General features: G+C 41.9%; 1 protein-coding gene across 5 annotated transcripts in view; it reads left to right on the forward strand.

The window, feature by feature from the left end:
- Positions 1-18,476, forward strand: part of Npnt (nephronectin) — a 67,442-nt gene that overhangs the window by 37,414 nt on the left and 11,552 nt on the right. For all 5 annotated transcript variants that reach the window (XM_052179219.1, XM_052179220.1, XM_052179221.1 and 2 more), the window contains 5 exons: positions 2,709-2,828; positions 4,221-4,340; positions 5,087-5,221; positions 5,494-5,616; positions 6,956-7,354. In XM_052179219.1, the coding sequence (XP_052035179.1) occupies positions 2,709-2,828; positions 4,221-4,340; positions 5,087-5,221; positions 5,494-5,616; positions 6,956-7,354 (897 nt within the window). The remainder of the gene's footprint in view (positions 1-2,708; positions 2,829-4,220; positions 4,341-5,086; positions 5,222-5,493; positions 5,617-6,955; positions 7,355-18,476) is intronic.

The following is an 18,476-nucleotide window of genomic DNA, read 5'->3' on the forward strand; positions in this document are numbered from 1 at the left end:
TCAAGATGCTTCCACATGCCTGAATTATTACACAGCTTTTAATATCAGGCAATAGAACCAATATCTCCTCATGTTTACCCATTGGATGCTGTTTTTTTTTCCTTTTCCATATTTTTTTCAGAAAGCAAATTTTCAGATTTTTAAAAAAGTTTGACAGTTCATTTTTTTTTTACATAGTATTTTTATTGGTTATTTGGGAATTTTAATTCATGAACCCTGATCATGCTCACTTCCTAGTCCTTCTAGCCTTGTCACGCACCCCAAAAGGAGGAGGAAGAAGAGGAGGAGGAGGTAGAGGAGGAGGAAGAGGAGGAGGAGGAAGAGGAGGAGGAAGAAGAGGAGGAGGAGGAGGAGGAGGAGGAGGAGGAGGAGGAGGAGGAGAAAAGACCAAATTCATTGTGTGCTCACTGGAACATGGTCAAACTCCCAGTGACCAGCCCCTTAAAGAAAACTGAGTCCTTCCTCACCCACACCACACCAGAGCCATCAGTTCCAGAGAGCTAGCCTTCAGCATCCTTAACACAACTGTTAGTTTTTATATTCTTTCAGATTTGTGATTCCTAACCACAAAGTACTTTTCCCATGGGAAGGAAAAGATAAATATGGATTAAAGGCAGTCTGTAAGACCTCTGGCAAACAGGCCAGATTCCCAATGGCATGCTAAGGGACCTTACTGACCAGTACCAGGCTGGGTTGTGGAGGCACTGCCTCCTATTGGCTTCAGCTTTAAGTAGGGGTGGGTGTCAGAGAGACGTCCGCTGGCATCAGATACTCCTGGCTTGTGAGCTTGCCCTGGTTATAAACAGCTGCTGGTTCCAGTAAGAAACCACCAGAAGTTTCTGTTGCTCTCTAAAAATAAACTAGGGAATCTTAATTGACACTCGAAAAAGCCATCTGTAGCCTTCTCCTGAAATAGAGTCATATCTTACTCTATTTTGTGGCTTTTGAAATATGAGTCTCTTACTCTCAGACTCATAGGCACATAGGTTTTCTCCAGGGAGAAACTTTCCTAGGTTGTCTCCAGGGAGCCAGAAAGGCCAGTGTGACTTGACAGGATTGATGTTGAGGGTGATAAGAAAACTTTTAGGAACTAAGAAAGAAAGAGTTTCCTGATGCAAATGATTAATAGGTTTCAGATACAAGGCAGAAGAGTAGGAGCAAGCGGGAGAATTTCACCTCAGGCAGCCACGTTCTTTCCTGCAGCTTTTAACAGAGATAGAAGTCAACTTTCTTAATACAGCAGCCTACACAGCACCTTCTGTGAAGAGGGATCCTTTTTAAAACACTTAAAATGTGGTTCTGTTTTGAAAACCTTTGACTGGGCGAGAGACAATAAAACAAAAAACTGAAGAAAACATAGGAAATGGCATTTGCTGTGTTTATCTAACCTTTCTAGAATTTGCCCTGCTGCCAGTATGCTTACACTGTGGTAAGGGCAGGAAAAAAAAAAAAGACCAAGTTGGAAAGTCAGTTAATATGAAAAATATTTTGCAGTGTAATATTTATTTCGTGACTTTAAAACATGGTATAACTGGATGTTTCCGTGAAATATCACAGACCTGGTAAAGGAGTGATCAGATTTAACTTTGATTAGATTAGGAAATGGCTTTGTAGCTAGACATATCATTTGTATTTTTATTCAGTGATATGGATAAATTGGTCGTGAAATTATGCTAATTGGGTTCTTATGCTGCTGTTTCCAGACAAGTGAACGTGTGGTCACATTTCTTCTTAATGAGGTCTATATTACGGGCCTTACTATTTCATTGCTTTATGTCATTGTGAACTTTATGTTCACCTGAGGCAGTATACAAATTGTGCTGGAAAACTTTTATATTGTGGAATTCATTAATTTCCCATTGATACTTAAACCACTAAACACATCATAACAATAAATACATAATGATGTTTTGTCCCTTAGTGTCCCCACGTGCTCCTCTCAACTGCCACTCGAAAGAAAATATGCTGAAAAGCTTTAAAAACTTGTTTTGTGACTTGAATGGATTAGTAAGTAGGGAGTTGAATTTTCTTTACAGTACAGCACCTATCAAGTCAAACAAGAGAACAAAGAAGAGAAAGAGAGTGAGTGAGAAAGAGAGAGAGTGAGTGAGAAAAGAGAGAGAGAGAGAGAGAGAGAGAGAGAGGGAGAGGGAGAGAGAGAGAAACAGAATAGCAGTCAGTCTGAACCTTGCAGATTTTTTCCTTTCTGAAAGCATAGTTGCACTTTGAGCAGGTCCAATCATTCTGCCGTTCTAACATTTGCATATTCTCTATGAAGAGAAACGTGTCATGTAGTATCCTTTTTAGTAGAATCCATTAGCCGGAGTGGTTCTAAGGACAGAGCACAGGTCTGGTGAGCTTAGTAGCAGTCACACAGAGGACAGAGCACCCCCTGCCCAAGGGCTGAGCCTGCTGCTGATTGTAGCAATTACAGACAGGTCTGTAATTACAATTACAGGTTTTGGAGGAGAATGTTCCCAACTGTCCCTAAGCTTCAGAGATCCAGAAGGTCCCAAGAAAACTCTGGTTGCTCCCAATGTAATATTCGAGTTAGGATGATACGCACGGGCTTTATCTGTCACAGAAGTGATAATTTCACTGTCTTGACCCATTTTCCGCCCTCATCTTCCCCACTGAGGGGTGTTTTGAACATTTCCCATCAGTGCTGAGGTTGTGACCTCTCTGCTTTAACCCCTCACTGTTTGCAGATTTGAACGAGTGTGGCCTGAAGCCGAGGCCCTGTAAGCACAGGTGCATGAACACGTTCGGCAGCTACAAGTGCTACTGTCTCAACGGGTACATGCTGATGCCAGACGGGTCCTGCTCAAGTATGTCAAGAATCTGAACCGTTCTCTAAGCGCTCTAGGCTTGATTTCTGACACGCTTTGATAGCCCGCCTTAGGGAAAGCTGCCCCTTCATCTCCACCCAACAGGATGTGCGAGTGTGTGTGTATGCGCGCCTGAGGAACTAAAGATCAAAACCAGAGGCACACATTTATATACGTGACATTCTTCTTATTGTGCAGGCCAACAAAAAATGGGTTTATAAATTGCATCTGGAGCAGGAATCACTTTTTCTAGTGTTTTTTCTCAGCCTGTTTTTCCCTGTGTTCTCCATGTTAGAGAATTTTAAGGATCACTGGGCATTGCTTAGAGAGAATCCATCCGGTCTGTTCATAAATACTTCTCAGTTCGTTTCTATAAGATGAATTTTTAGATGATTTTTAAGATGAATGTATAAGATAGTTTTTAAAGATGATTTAAGAAGTATCAAAAAAACCTCTGTTTGAAGTAGAAATGAATATAACATCAGAAAAAATATTTCTTTTTTTTATAAATAGGGTCTCACATATCCCAGGCTAGCCTTAATATATATATCTGAGGATGGCCTTGAACAGCTGGTCGTCTTTTCTCCACCTCCAGAGTGCTGAGATTATTGGCCTGCACTGTCACAGTTGGCTTGATGAGTTGCTAGAGTTAGAGCCTTCATGCACACTTGACAGACAAGCACTATACGAAGTGACATCACCAGGCCTAAGAGGGTCCATTTCACGTGTATCTTAATCAGAGAGGATCGTGTGACGCTCTCTGTTATCATCGGAATGTGTGTCTAAGGTGGCCACTACCCTAAACTTCTCTGTAGGCTGAAATTTTACCTTTCTGCAATAATCAACAAGTAGTGGCCTGATTTATTTGAATTTTATACAGAAAATATTAGTACCTACTTTTATGTAGTGCTACACAGACATGTCACTGGAACTTTTGGTTGATGAAAATATATTTTAGTTGCATTTGACCATGGTTCCAGAGTCCCCTAACATTGTAGGGCTCGAGAGGGAATCTTCTTTTACCCCATAGAGAATTTGAATATGCAGCTGAGACAGTTAATTCGATATTTTGGTTAGGAAGAGCCCTTAACTCAAGTCATCTGGAGAAAGACCTCAGTTTGACCTGAACAATATGTGTCTGAGAAAGCTTTATCTCTCCCTGCCAATCCTTCTAAAGCATCAAAGGCGATGATAGCGCGGGGTTACTTTTTCAATCATCCCTGTGGTCCGAGAGCATCTTTGCACCCTGCTTTACCCTTCTTAGAAGGCCAGTTAATAGACTCCCTGTTGTTGAATCCCTGTCCCCTGTTGCCAGACATGAGAAAAGTGCATGAGCTACAGATCCCCCCTTGCTGCTGGGGGCAGCCAGACGCTCACTCACTCTCTTCACAGGTGCCCCAACATGTTCCATGGCGAACTGTCAGTATGGCTGTGACGTGGTCAAAGGACAGGTCCGATGCCAGTGTCCTTCGCCTGGCCTGCAGCTAGCTCCCGATGGGAGGACCTGTGTGGGTGAGTGCGCACACGAAGCACCTGTTAGGAGATGCTGCGGGGCTGAGGGATAAGGGAGAACGCAGTTACGCAGTCAGGCATGTAGCTATAGAAAGAACATGCCGAGGGACCGGAGAGACACCTGGCTAAGAGCACGGCTGCTCTCCCAGGATTCCCAGCACTCACAGCGCAGCTCCCAACCATCTGTACTCCAGTCCCAGGACATCCAACCGCCTCTGGCCTTCTCAGGCACGGGACATGCGCATGGTACACATATCTGCAAGCAGTCCAAACAGTCACACACAGAAAATAAAGTTTTAAATTAAACTTTAAATTAAATAAGAACCTGCAGAGAGGCGAAGTAACTAGAGGAAGTAATCTTGGCAGCCCAGTTTCCAGACTTTTGTCTGAGTCTGAAGTGGGGGATACAGGGTAGGAATGGGGTGGTGGACGCTGCTAGACAGATCCCAGGAATCTTTTAGAGGCTGAAATAACAGGACTTGGTGGCGGTTTAGGGTTTGTTAGAGAAAGGTTTAGGACACCTGCTTCTAGTTCAAGCAACTAAGTAGACATTGTATCTTCTGCTGTTGGTTGAGAGAACAGAAGAATTCAGTTTAGGAGGACGAGGTGAAACTAGGAGGTGTGGGATTATTTTGTTTTGAGGATATTTCAATGTGGAATGTGTTACAAGGGTAGCCAGGGGGATACCAGTTATAATGAGCCCCCATCTTTGCTCTCCCTAAGATACGACTAACTTGTGTTTCTAGATATTGACGAATGTGCAACCGGAAGAGTCTCCTGCCCCCGATTTAGGCAGTGCGTCAATACGTTTGGGAGCTACATCTGCAAGTGTCATACTGGCTTCGACCTCATGTACATTGGAGGCAAATATCAGTGTCACGGTAATGAAACCGTCCGATCACTGTGTCCTCTTTCTTCCTATAGCATTGAGAAGTCTCCAGCTGTGGCCACAGCTGGACTGACAGGGACAGCGGAGGGGAGAGGCATTGATCGTTCAATATTGAACGAGCAATGTCACCTTAGCCCACCAGTCATTCTGGAGACTTTTTCTGGCATACTTTTCCGTTCACTGGCCTTTTGGGGGGACCTCTGTAATGCGCTGTGTTTCATGTCACCCTTGTTCCCTCTGCTTGTTTTCCTGGCCCTGATGCAGACATTGATGAGTGCGCCCTTGGGCAGCACCAGTGCAGCAGCTATGCTCGGTGTTATAACATACACGGGTCCTACAAGTGCCAATGTAAAGATGGCTACGAAGGGGATGGACTGAACTGTGTGTGTGAGTATCGCCCCCTCCTGCTCTCATTTCCCTGGGAAATATGGGGTCTCCAAGGAGATGAGGGACACGATTGGTTATTGAAGGCATGGTTTTTCATGCCTACTAATATCAGCCTGGTATTCTATAAACAGTACAATCAGTTATTGGGTAACTTTTAAAAACTTTAAAAAAAACCACTCTAATGCATTCTAATTTTAAAATCTTCAGAATTTCCTGAGTAAAGTCTAGGGGTTGTCTCCTTCCAGCTAGGAAAAAAGTTGGAGCCCTCCCTGGGAATTAGAGCTTGTTTAGTCTGAAATAAGCAACTTTTGTTAGCATTGCATTGTGATGACTGGATATATTCTACATGTTTCTTTTCTTTCCTTCTTTCTTTCTTTTTTCTTTTTTTTTTTAATGTTTTTTTTTATTTTTTGGGTTTGGTATCTCTTAACTCTACTACCGAAAATAATTCCAATGTTTATTTTCTCTACATTTAAGACTGCTTTGCTTTTAAATTTTCCGAAGTTATCTTTGGAGTAGTGGGTTTCCAGATAAACATGAAAAACTGCATGCTCTCAAAGATGAAAGTTTGACAAACCATAGGCCATAATTTGCCACACGTTTCGTGTAACACTAGATGATTTTTTAAAAAATTCCTGAGTCAAATATTTACTGAAAAATCACAGAGCATAAAATCCTGTGGGCTGAAGGGTTCTTGAAGTATCATGAGGTCACTCCCACGCTGGAGGGCATCATTCCAGGCAGATTAAATATTGATTCTTTTTGGTGAAGATTATCAATGGGAAATATTCCACAGATAGCTTTTTTTTAACTTCAGAAAAAAATGTCTTTTTAGAAAGCAAGTATAAATTAGCAAGTGTGAAGAAAAGCCAACGATAAGACTCATTTTTTTTTTATGTAAGTTGAACACATCTGAAGCACAGGTGAGGAAAGTCTCTGCCTAGTTTGTAGATCTCTGAGCACAGTTACATAACACACAGGCAGGAGGGGACACAGCACAGACTGCATTTCTCACAAAAGTGTAATCTTACCATATTTTGGGAAAATACTGATTTCTGTTGCTACCGCTTTATAAATATTGCAAACATTTTTTTGTGCGTCAAATAATACATATTCATTATAGAAACAGCAATGTATTTTTGCATGTATCCTAACACATACACATTTGTTATTCAGAAAATAATGGGGCTTCATATAGACAAGCCTATAAATGTGGAAAATAGGACTCAATCACCATGAGGTGTTTCCGTGCGAGTGTTTTGATTGTACTTTCCTGTTGCAGTTTTTAGAGAGAAATGTTTTCATGCTAATTTACATTGCTTTGGATTTTTATTTTTAGATATCCCCAAAGTCATGATTGAACCTTCAGGTCCAATTCATGTGCCAGGGAGGAATGATACAACCATAAAGGGTGATGGAGGACATGCTAATAGGATTCCTGGTGCTGGAAGTACTAGGTGGCCCCTGAAGACACCATATATCCCTCCTGTCATTATAACCAGTCGGCCTACTTCCAAGCCAACAACAAGACCCACACCAAATCCAACACCACAGCCTACTCCACCACCCCCGCCACCCCTCCCGACAGAGCCCAAAACAACTCCACTACCCCCAACCCCAGAAAGGCCATCCACCAGACCCACCACTGTAGCACCTGCTACCAGTACCGCTACCCAAGTAATTACGGTTGACAACAGGATACAGACGGATCCTCAGAAACCCAGAGGAGATGTGTTCAGTAAGTCGCCTAAACTATTATCTTTTTAAAACTCTATGTATTGTAGTTTAGGTGGATGAGTGTTTTGCCTTCATGTATGTAGTATGTACCCTGTCCGTGCCACGTGCTCACATAGGTCAGAAGAGGGCATTGGTTCTCCCAGAACTGGAATCACAGTTGGTTGTGAGCCACCATGTGTGTGCAGGGCTGGGTGGGGGCGGCACCAAACCTGGGTCCTTTGCAAGAGCAATGACTGCTACTAGCCACCAAGTCATCTCTCCAGCCTCAATTATCATCTTTTAATACACCCTTTAGGATGGCGTTCAACCCTAGGCAATCTTTTTAGTAAATCCAACTGATAAAAAGAGTTAGCTGTTTAAGACCATTCATGGTGATTGACGCATGGTGATAGAAAGCTGTGTGAAGACTCAGGATGACTGAGCAAGCAGGAAGGAATGTATGTACGTGTGGAGGACTCTTACAAATGTCAGGTGGCAGAGCACACATCAATCCAGTGTGGCGATTTCCACACAATAGTGTTCAAATGTGGGAAGCTTACTATGCCTAATGGTATTTAACTTTTAACCTAACTGTCCGTTCATTCAGGGAAGAATTTTGAGCATCCTTTGAGGATGATAGACTGTGTTAGATATTGAGTTTACAAAGATAAAACAGAAAAAGCTTACAGTCCTGTCTGGGGTACTGTGTCAGTGAATGGTGTTTCTGTAGACTGTTAAAGGGGTGGAGTGCAGGGGTGAGATTTGTGCTGTGCGACTCTGATGGATTCCTAATTGAAACTGGGCAGAGGCATTCTAGCTAAAGCAAGCACGGCAAAGAGGGCACGGGAGCAGGAAGCAGTATAGACTGCCAACATCGGGGAATGGGGCTGGTTGGCATGGAGATGGGTCCCCCTGCCCTTCACAGGTTCTGAGCAGAGGGCAGAACCCTCAGTGGGGACAAACTAGGGAAAGCAAGCAAGTGGGAAAGAAAAGGCTGTTCCCTCGTTCCCAACTAAGATCGGTATATTCATACTGTCTGTGTCTGTTCTCTTGCTGTGTTTCAGCTCACTTATGATTAGCTCACCGTGCAGTCGTGACGTGTTCCTCCCCTTTACCTTTATTCGTTACCAATTTACTCTGTCCCCCCCCCCCCCCCCCCCCGTGATGGAGCCAAAACGTGCGCCACTTAAATTAAATGTTACTGTATATTTTTTGACATAAATGGAATATTGATGCTTGTAATTCTTGTGTGTGTGCGTGTGTGTGTGTGTGTGTGTGTGTGTGTGTGTGTGTACCTGTATGCCGGTGGGTGTATATCCACTGGAGTGTGTGTGTGGATATGGAAACCTCGGGACAGTCAACCATTTTTGTCTTGTGAGATAGTGTCTCTCTCATTGGTTGGGAATTACCCAGTAGGCTAGGCTGGCTGGCTATCAAGATGTGGGGATCCATCTCTGTTGATTCTCCCGAGTGGTGGTCACAAGTGCACCCCACCAGGCCTAGCTCTGTACTTTTAACCTGATTTCCAAGTTCAACTTGAGCACTGTACTGACTGAACCATCTCCCCAGCTCCCTGTGATAGTTGTTCTTAACAAGAGAAGAATAAGCTGGTTTTGCCTACATAAGATTATCAGGATTTTTGCTTATTTGTTTCTTTCTTTCTATTTTGGTTGCTGTCCATTTAAAGGGAGATTGTGATTTATTCTAGTGTGGTTGTGTGTGTTTTAGAAAATCTGCATAAGTTTTAGGAGAATTAGGAGGTAGCTCTCAAATCTATATGCCATATTGTATATCTGTTTTTTAAATTGATTTCTATAATTTCTCTCTGAGTTCTCTCCCCACCTTTGTATTTTCCTATCTCTTACTGATCATATAATGTGATTTTTTTAAACTCACGTCACAGCCAGGTATGATATTTACATTATTTTGCTGCCTTTATTGTTCATGGAAAGATGGCAGGGTCAATATACACACTAGTAGAGAGCACAACTTTCTGGTTATTCCTTTAATGGCTTTTCTTTTTAAGAGCTCCTCTGAGTGTTCTTTCTCCTTACATATAGATACACATACAGGAATTGAAAACAATGTTGAAGCTCACCAGTTGGACCTAGTGGTGTAAGACTCAGGCTGGGGTGGGGCGCAGCTCCAGTGAGTGTTCAGAGCACCACCTGTGAGACTGTGATTCTCAGGACATGTGTCAGGAAGTCACCTTGGTCCCATGCCAAGGCTGTCACACGCCACAGATAGCCTTGCCAGGAATAAGTCCACTTTCCCTTCATCTTCAGCGATGACTGCTCTTCAGTTTGGTGCATGGGAGAAGATGCTGGAGATCTTATCTTGGTTTCTTGTGGTTATTACATATATTCTGAAAAGTGAAAAGCTACCCAGCTTTTTATCCAGAAAAAAAAATAATCTGTTCACTGTGAAAATAAAAAGGAATGTTAGCAATTTTTAGCTCAACTGTTCTTTTATTTTAAAAATGACTACATGTAAGGCATCACTGATTCTTGCTATGAACTTGTGTCCTATGGACCAAGTCTTCTCTCTCCTGGTTGATAGATCCAAAATCGGCCAGATGTCCATAATCTAGATGATTGTGAAATGCAACATTTTCCAGATTGTTAGAAACGTAATCAGGTACTGGTGCTGTATGTTACACAATGAAGGATCCTTTCCACGCTAAAATGTATTGATGTCAACAAAAATGTCCTTTTTGTTACCATCATATAGACGTTATCCATTAGAACAGCATGTGTCAAAGCATGTGTCTGTTTCCTGGCTCTTCAAGTTAGTTAAAATAAGATTTAATGTATAATTTTATCCTGTGAAGGATTGTGTATTTAAAAGTTCATAATTTTTTAATGCAAAAAACACTTATGTAACAACATAGGCTTGCAAAGAGTACCATCAACACCAACATTGCTCCTTTGCTACAAGACAAAGAATGCAGACTTGCAAACTTTTAAACTTCAAATAAGTGGTTTTTGTGATAATTGCCATAGGCTCTGGACATTTTAATTTGGGGCCTAGAAGCATTACTAAAGTAACATTACTTACATATCCAAGAGTCTTATTCTTATATCAATAGCCTTATGAGGATGCTGACATCACCTGAGTTATAGCCAGCATGCCTTCCCATAGCCCAGCTCAGAACTGAGACATCATTATGTTTAACTTAATTTGTGAAATCATAATATTTTTGTAGACTCAGAGGTAATGGTACTGGGCTTTTGTTTTAAGATTCACTTCCCATGTACTTCAAGAAATACTTCAGAAAACGAATCACCTCTTTCTAAGTAGTTTGAATTTTGTTTCTTGTTGCACCTGCTGTATTCTACTTCTTGATTCTGATAGCCTTCCAAATGACCTGTTATTTCTGATTACAGTTTTACTTTTACCTCATATAGGATAGCATAGCCATGGGCAATAAACATGCTCTAGAAAATTCTACATCCAGTGTGCTTTTAAAGTTTAAGCCTGATGCTGAGACTTAGCATAAGTTGTAGAAAAAGAATATGAAGGCAGCTGAAGCACTTGGAGTGGATTCCCTTTAGGGCTCTTTTTACAATATTCTGAATCAGAAAGCCTGGTTGTGCTTCATATCTCTGGTATTTATGAGTTCGCAACTTTGCTCAAATGCTCTGTTTACTGCCTCGGCAGGTGATAAATAGTCCAGGCCTTCTTTTCCAAGTGGGTTCAAGGTCAGAGGGAATTCAAGTAAAATCTGTATGAATAATGATTACTTACTCTACTTATTTACTTTAACCATAGTGGGGAGAATAAATATACTAAACAGTCACCTTTCATGTAGGATATGAAATATGAACTATCCTATGAAACAGGATAGTGAAGGGCAGTGGTTCTCAGACTTCCTGATGCTGCAACCCTTTGATACAGTTCCTCATGTTGTGGTAAACCCCAACCATAAAATTATTTTCATTTCTACTTCATAACTAATTTTGCTACTGTTATGAATCATAAATGCTAATACTTTTGGAGATAGGTCGTGACCTACAGGCTATGAACCTAAGCCTAAAGGATCCTAAAGATTTTTTGTTAATGGGACTCGAAAGCTAACAGATGCATTTTCAGAACTAATTGCAAACTAGCTAATAGGTTGGTTGGAACTGTACTCGTGCCCCTGACAAAGCATGACGTTGTTTTTCTTCCATCACTGGGTCAAAGCAATGTTTCTCTAAGTGTGTTTCACCGGTCATTAGCTACCTGAAACATTATGCACATTCTGAGGTGAAATACACTAAGAAATACCAGGTTTAGCTCTGCTATATAGGTGTGTGAGCTATCAGGCTCCCCAAAACTTTAACGTGATAATATCACTGTTTAAGTCTCTAGGAGAAGCCATCTACAGGGTGTATTGTCTTCAGACAGATTTAACTACGGCATCATTTAATTCATTGGATTAGAATTCTCTGCCACCAGTTGTCTGGCCAGGTCTTGGCTGAACTAGGCAGTATGGAAACCACTCACCACAGTAACCAGGAGTCCTGACTAAGTAGTTTACATTGACTGCCATGCTGAGACTAATGAGGCGTTCTTAGATAGTCTGGTGGAGAGAATCATGTACTGAGCAGACAAGAGCAGAAAAACAGATTTAAATGGTAGTGTGTCTATCTGGATATGGGGGAGCGCTAGAAAATGGGGACTGAACACAAAAGCAAGACCCTCCTGTCCTCGGAGGTAGGAAGATATGAGCCATGTTCCTTCTTAGCAGAGGAAGTTGTATGAGAATGCATCTTGATCTAATAATATCATAAATGGAAAAAAAACCCCGACACATTCATTTTAAAACTTACTTGGGAAAAATATCCCAAGTTTTTAAATATGTTAACTGAAAATGTAAATACAAAAATATATATAGGCCATTTTACCCCTATTGGAAAAATATCCCAAGTTTTTAAATATGTTAACTGAAAATGTAAATACAAAAATATATATAGGCCATTTTACCCCTATTGGATATAAAAAATACATGACTCCATACGTTTGGATGTATATGAAAGTCAGATAAAAAGAAATTCCAAAAAAAAAAAAAAAAAATTCCAAAGTAATAGCCATGGATATATGATATTTCTGGTGCTTTGAGTGGTTTTCATTGCCTTCTTGTTATCCCCATGCAGTGATTTTTAAATTCTCCATTGTCGTCGTTAAGGATAACTATGATTTACTGTAACGATGACTCTTTAGGGGAGGGTAGTGGTAATAGATTCTCGCTCTCCCCAAGGAAGAGTGAAGGATGGGGCTGTAGTGTTTGAGAAAGTACCCCAGGGAGTTCTGGTTCTTAATCATGCCAGTTTCATTTGAAGCATTTCTAGGTTTTCAAAATCTATTATGGGTTTTATTAACCTCTAACTCCTCAAAGACGTCTTTAGAATAGAATGTGCCATAACTGGCCAATTCCAGCCAAAAGGCTCAGATTACTAAAAGGAAATATAGTATCACTTGGGCCAGCAGACATATTTTTCTCCTAAAAAAGTTTTTTTAGGACTCAGGTTGAACTATGCACACCATCTCTTGTCTGCAGTGTGTTTACAGATTGTATGCTGGTCTTACTAAAGCAAAGACGCTAATTCAATGAGGCAAGGAACGGATCTCAGGCCGCATTTTTCCACACACTTACAGGTGTGCTGTTGATAGATCTGCAGGCCAGATTGTGTGGCAGGGTTCTCTAAGCCCCAGTGGCAGCCTCTATCCAACAGAACTACGACTTGCATAAATACAGAATTAACCAGCTGTAGGATGTTCAAAATACAACAATTGCAAAATAGACATTACCATCTGTACCATATAAAACAATGGGAAAGGTGCTATAGACTGAAGATTATAGACTATAACTAATTAACCTCTGCTGCATTCTTTTCCACGTCTGAAAGCCAGTCTTGTTGCTGCTGCCTTTGTAGAATAGGCGAATGGATTCAACACCCAGGGAGCATACGGAAATAGAAAATCGCTTTCTTCCTCCCGAGTGCTGCACTGAGACCCCATGCTGTCCTTGGGATTTTTGTCTCGTTTTGTTTTTCTATTATTTCTATTCTACAGATTTTGTAGTCTGTAGATCCTGGCATTTTTACCCATGGACGTATTTTAGTCTCTCTTCTCATCTGGGTACTGATTGAGTAAATGATTGTTTCGGCAGAGGGGTGAGAAGGTCCTCGGACTGCAAGGTCTGCAGAGGCCCCAGTACTGCCCTAACGTCTCCCCAAGATTAAATCTCTGCCAGTTCTTTAGAGAAGCGAGTTGCGGCTGCTCACGGGTCAGGGTCTGATGCTACGGATTTTAAGATATTTTGATTTGTATCTTAATGGAATTCTGTGGTGACTGGGGAAGAAAAACATGGCTCTTTTCAGAAAGTATAAATTGAGTTCTTAGTGACCTAGGTTGGAGATCAGAAGTTTTTAAAGCTCCGTGCGCATTTGCTTATAGTTATAATTAAAAGGACTGTGTTTGAGGCACGTGGCCACATTCTTCGTCTGTTTCTGCATCTGAGTATCAAGGTAGTTGTAGTACACACTTCTATGACCACTGATGCTGGATCCATTTGCATAGTAATAACAGCCTTTCCTAATAATTCATAAGAGAAGCCATATATTCTAGTGATGACTAATTTATATTTTGGATGCCTTTTATTATGGCTTGCTACAGTTTTAATGCTATTTTTGGCTAACGCTCTCTTTTCAAAGTGAATTGATTCGATTTGCAAGTGTGAGCAGGGAAAATGAAATTAGAAAGAAGCTCCTTGTCCCGTGCTTTGTCTATACCAAGTAACTGGAACTTTGCGTTTAGAGCAGGTAGTCATAGCACAGGCAAAGTTAAGCAGATATTAAAATAGAGGCCACACCCCCACCAGCTTCTTCATGATGGATTTAACGACAGTTGTCTCCCAGAGCTGAATCTGTCCAGATGGCAAGCTTAAATGAAAGGCTTGATGAAGTAGCAGATGCGAAAGCTCCCCTTCCCCTTTTGATTGATGGTTTGGATGCATGGGCCACACCTGTCTGTACAGTAGGCAGGGTCTAGACTCAGGTGTGCTGTGCTCAGTTCAGAAAGCACTGTGGGACCTTTACTCAACACCTGTGTGGTGTGCACACATAGCCTTGCCGTTATGGTTTGTTAATAGTTTAGAAGAGGGCAGGAGGACCAAGCCTGTAGAATATTCTCTTGGTTCTTATAACCATGCTTAGTGAAGAACCAAGATTTAGAGTCTTAATCTTAGGAGTTCCCTGGGCAGTGCCTTTGAGTTACTCTGTAACTGTCTAAAAGTCACGCATGGTCTACGGAGGAGTTGGGGTCTGCCGCCTCTGCAGACTCACTGCTGAGCGGTTGGGCCTGTGCTCACCTTTTACCAGGGAGGTAGGTTTTACGACTTCTGTTCATTGTTCCTTGGCTTTCTTCTGTCCTGCAGGTCCTCCCTGTGGGATAAAGTGCTAGCAAATTCTGTAGGGGCTCAGCAACCCTGCTCTTGTTTCAAGCAACCAACGTTTGCCTAAGATATTTCTTGAATAAGAATAAGGAAATTGCGAACTCATTTCTGATCTTTTTATTTTCTTCTCTCTGCTGAGTATGTTCTCCATTTGGAGTGGGGGGGGGAGGAAAGAATACTGGCCCATAAAGTCTTCACCGTTCATTTCCATTCTCCATGCTGTTGTCTTTTAAAGTATCTAGGTGGGCTTTTCCCCCACCTAAAAGACATTAGAATAGAGTTAGGTACATCCATACCATTCCCTTCAGTGCAAGAAACCTCTAAGCATAGAAAGAATTCAAGACAGGGTATCTGTTATCTTTAGTCCAACAACAAGCATCAGAATTGGCCTGGGCAGTGTCATACAAACCACCTTAAACAGAACCTGAGGATGAAAACCTGCCTTTGAAGAAGAATGCTTACAGGTTTGCAAGCAGCTCAGCAGTGGGAGGCATGTGTGGCTATATTTACATTTTCTTCTCTGTGTTTACTCTTGAGGTCTTACTGGGTAAAAACTGCAGCTGACTACTTGAGAAATCTTACTTATCAGAGTAGACTATATGTGGGTATGATCACAGCCCCGGAGAGACTGTGCATAATAGAATTTACTGGGGCAGCAGTTTTTGTGAGGACTGTTTCTTTCCACAGCTGCTTTCCCCATGGGCACCAGGACTCTGCAGCCATTGTGGGTCAGTCCTGTGTCCTGAGACCACTGCAGTCATACTTACATCCCTTAGTCTTCATCTTTGGGCTTAGTACCCTCTATGCCCCACAGTTGTTACCTTTTGGGATTAGTACTGTCAGTATCCCACAGTCTCCATATCTGGGGTTAGTACCTTTTTTCTTTTATGCAGATTGTAGTTAGAAACAACAGGCAAGATTGATTATCTATCTATCTCTATCTGTAAACAACAAGCAAGATTGATCTATCTATCATCTAGCTAGCTAGCTACCTATAATAAGCAAGATTGCTCCATCCATCCATCCATCCATCCATCCATCCATCCATCCATCCTTTTTGAGACTGGGCCTCACTATCTAGCCTGGGTGGCCTGTTACTCCCTGTATAGGCCATGCTGGCCTTGAACTCATACAGATCTGCTCGCCTCTGCCTCCCAAGTGTTGGGATTAAAGCCATCTACCACCACACCACAAGAATGTTTTTATTGGTGCAATATTGTGCAATGTCAGAAAAATGTTGGGGAACGCTTTAAGCACGAGAACATTCTTTATAGTAAATGTGGTTAGTCATGCTTGCTGTTCCAACCTCCCGCCTTGCCAGTCTCTGAGCTGCAGCAGAATGATAATTTTACCAGGCAACCCTTCCCCATCCACCACTGTAAAAAACCCTTTAGAGTGTCCAGTTCCTACCAAGGTAAAACCCACCATTCCATCAAGGCTTTAAACAGTCACTGTGCAGCTACAGCTTCCTTTGGAGCTTTTCTTCCTGTGCTCTGCCCCTCCCCCAAGCTCTTCAGCTGACTGGGGGGCGGGGTTCACCCTTTATTCTCCGGGGCCTTCGATCATGAAACTCTTCCTTCAGATCTTAGTACAAACATCTTTTCTGAGAGTTTCAGCATCTCCCCTTCCTGGGCAAGCTTTGCCAGCCTTTACGTGTCATACCCACACTTAAGCACCATCTTCTACTCTTCCATGAAAACCCCCAGGATGCCCATCTCTGTCTCAGGATTGTAGGTTGGATGATGGTGAAAGTAGAGTACATGCACGTGCTTAGCCCAGTGAGTGGGGACTTTGAAGGAAAGAAAACGAGTAGACGGGAGCATTGCTAACACCTTTTATTCTTTTTAGTCTTTATGACTACACCATTCTGGTTTTAAGAAATAATCAGATGTGTCTCTGCTTATTGTGTATTTAAAGTGAATACTAACCAAAATATCAAGCAAGGAAGGGTAGTGAATAACATGTGTAAATCTCTGCTGGTCTGGTCTCAGATATTTTAATTAACATTTTCTACATCCATTAAAATTGCTCCCTTGAAAGAAAGCATTTGGATCTCGCAGACATTCCAGTTTTATAACCTAGCTTATACACGGGACATCAAGACTATTCAAAATACATACCAACATCGGATATCTAGCTGCTGTGTAGTGATGTCATTACACACACCTCCTTTTCAGATTATGTAGGGCTTGTTCATATTGAAACAATTTCTTTTTAACAACCTCAAAATATAAAATTATCAAAGACTAAACGAATTGGCAAATAGAAATATCACTTAATTTTCAACATTCAGACCACCACATTATTAATGTATTCCTTATGACCCAATTTTCTCGTCTTTAAAAAACATATTTAATGTGTTGCTGAGACCCTACTCAAGTTTCCATGCTTATTTCAGACGATGCTTTCACACACTATTACGTATATCAGGCAGGGTACCGTATCCTTTGTATTCACACTTGAATGTGCTGTTCTTAGTGAACCACACTGATGTGGCGAGGAAAGTCAATGACCTGGCAGGGATCGGAGTAGCGCACACAAGACTCACTGTAAGCAGAGATGGACAGAGCACGGCAGGCATGTAAATCCTGTGGAATGCATATTCGTCATCATCACTGATCGTTAAATAATGGTTGGCATCCTCAGAAGTCTTAGTGAGCCACCTGAGGCTTTGCTAGTGCTCTTTTGCAAACGCGTCGTCATCTTGTTCCTTTCTCTTTATCCACGTCCGGTGGCGCTCTCTCTACCGCTGTGTGCCCAAAGCATCATCTTCATTGCCCCGGCTTTGTGCTTTTTTTTTTGCCTGGAAAGTTCTGCCTCTTTCTCTTCCAGTTTACATAGTTCTGTCTGGAGAAAACTTTCTGATCTTCCTTCATAAAACAGCCTCACGTGTCAGAGCACCCAGACACATCAGGAGACAAACAAATGCCATCGGACAGGCTTTTATGGGGGCGGGGTCATAATGCCCTCGAACTCAACACCGCAGGGCGTGAGCTTTTCCATTTCAGAGTCATTTATGTTACTGAAGAGGAAAACAAATGCACAATTGTGACCTAAGGTTTTTGTGTCATGAAAAATGAACCACATTTACCTAAAGTGTTGTAGGTAATAAGGAAGGTGTTCTTTAAGAGTCTGAAATGAGGAAAGAAAAGCTGTCATTGGATGTAAGTGTTGTCAGTCATTCAGCAGCTCCAGGGACGAGTGAACAGCCTAGATTCTGTCATCCCTGTCAGTGATGTGTGGGGGTGTGTGAGCATGCGCATGCGCGAGCATCGGATAAACTGGGAAAGCCTATCCACATCCTTCTTGTGTCTTAGCTTGGATTCTGTCATCCTTGTTGTTGTGTGTGTCTGTGTGTGTGCGTGAGCAAGTGCATGCGTGTGTGAGCGAGTGCGTGTGCGTGTGTGTGTGTGTGTGTGTATGTGTGTGTATGTGTGTGTGTGTCACATGTAGGAAGCCACTCCTAGTGCCTTTTGAAATAAATGCGGGGATGTGGGGGGGGGGAGAATCCAGATGTTGTGAGCTAAATACAGTTGCAAATAATACAACATTGTCAGTTTCAAAAGGCCTAGCTAACAATAGCAACATAACTACAGGGGATAAACCTGTTTGAATGTCATCAGTTATATGGTAGTCTATGTCTTTTATTCCTTGTCTTATAAAAATAAAGTATTAATTAAATTTTTGGCAAGAGAAGGGAGTAAGG

Source organism: Apodemus sylvaticus, chromosome 4, assembly GCF_947179515.1.
Source record: "Apodemus sylvaticus chromosome 4, mApoSyl1.1, whole genome shotgun sequence".
In the NCBI taxonomy this organism is placed as follows: domain Eukaryota; kingdom Metazoa; phylum Chordata; class Mammalia; order Rodentia; family Muridae; genus Apodemus; species Apodemus sylvaticus.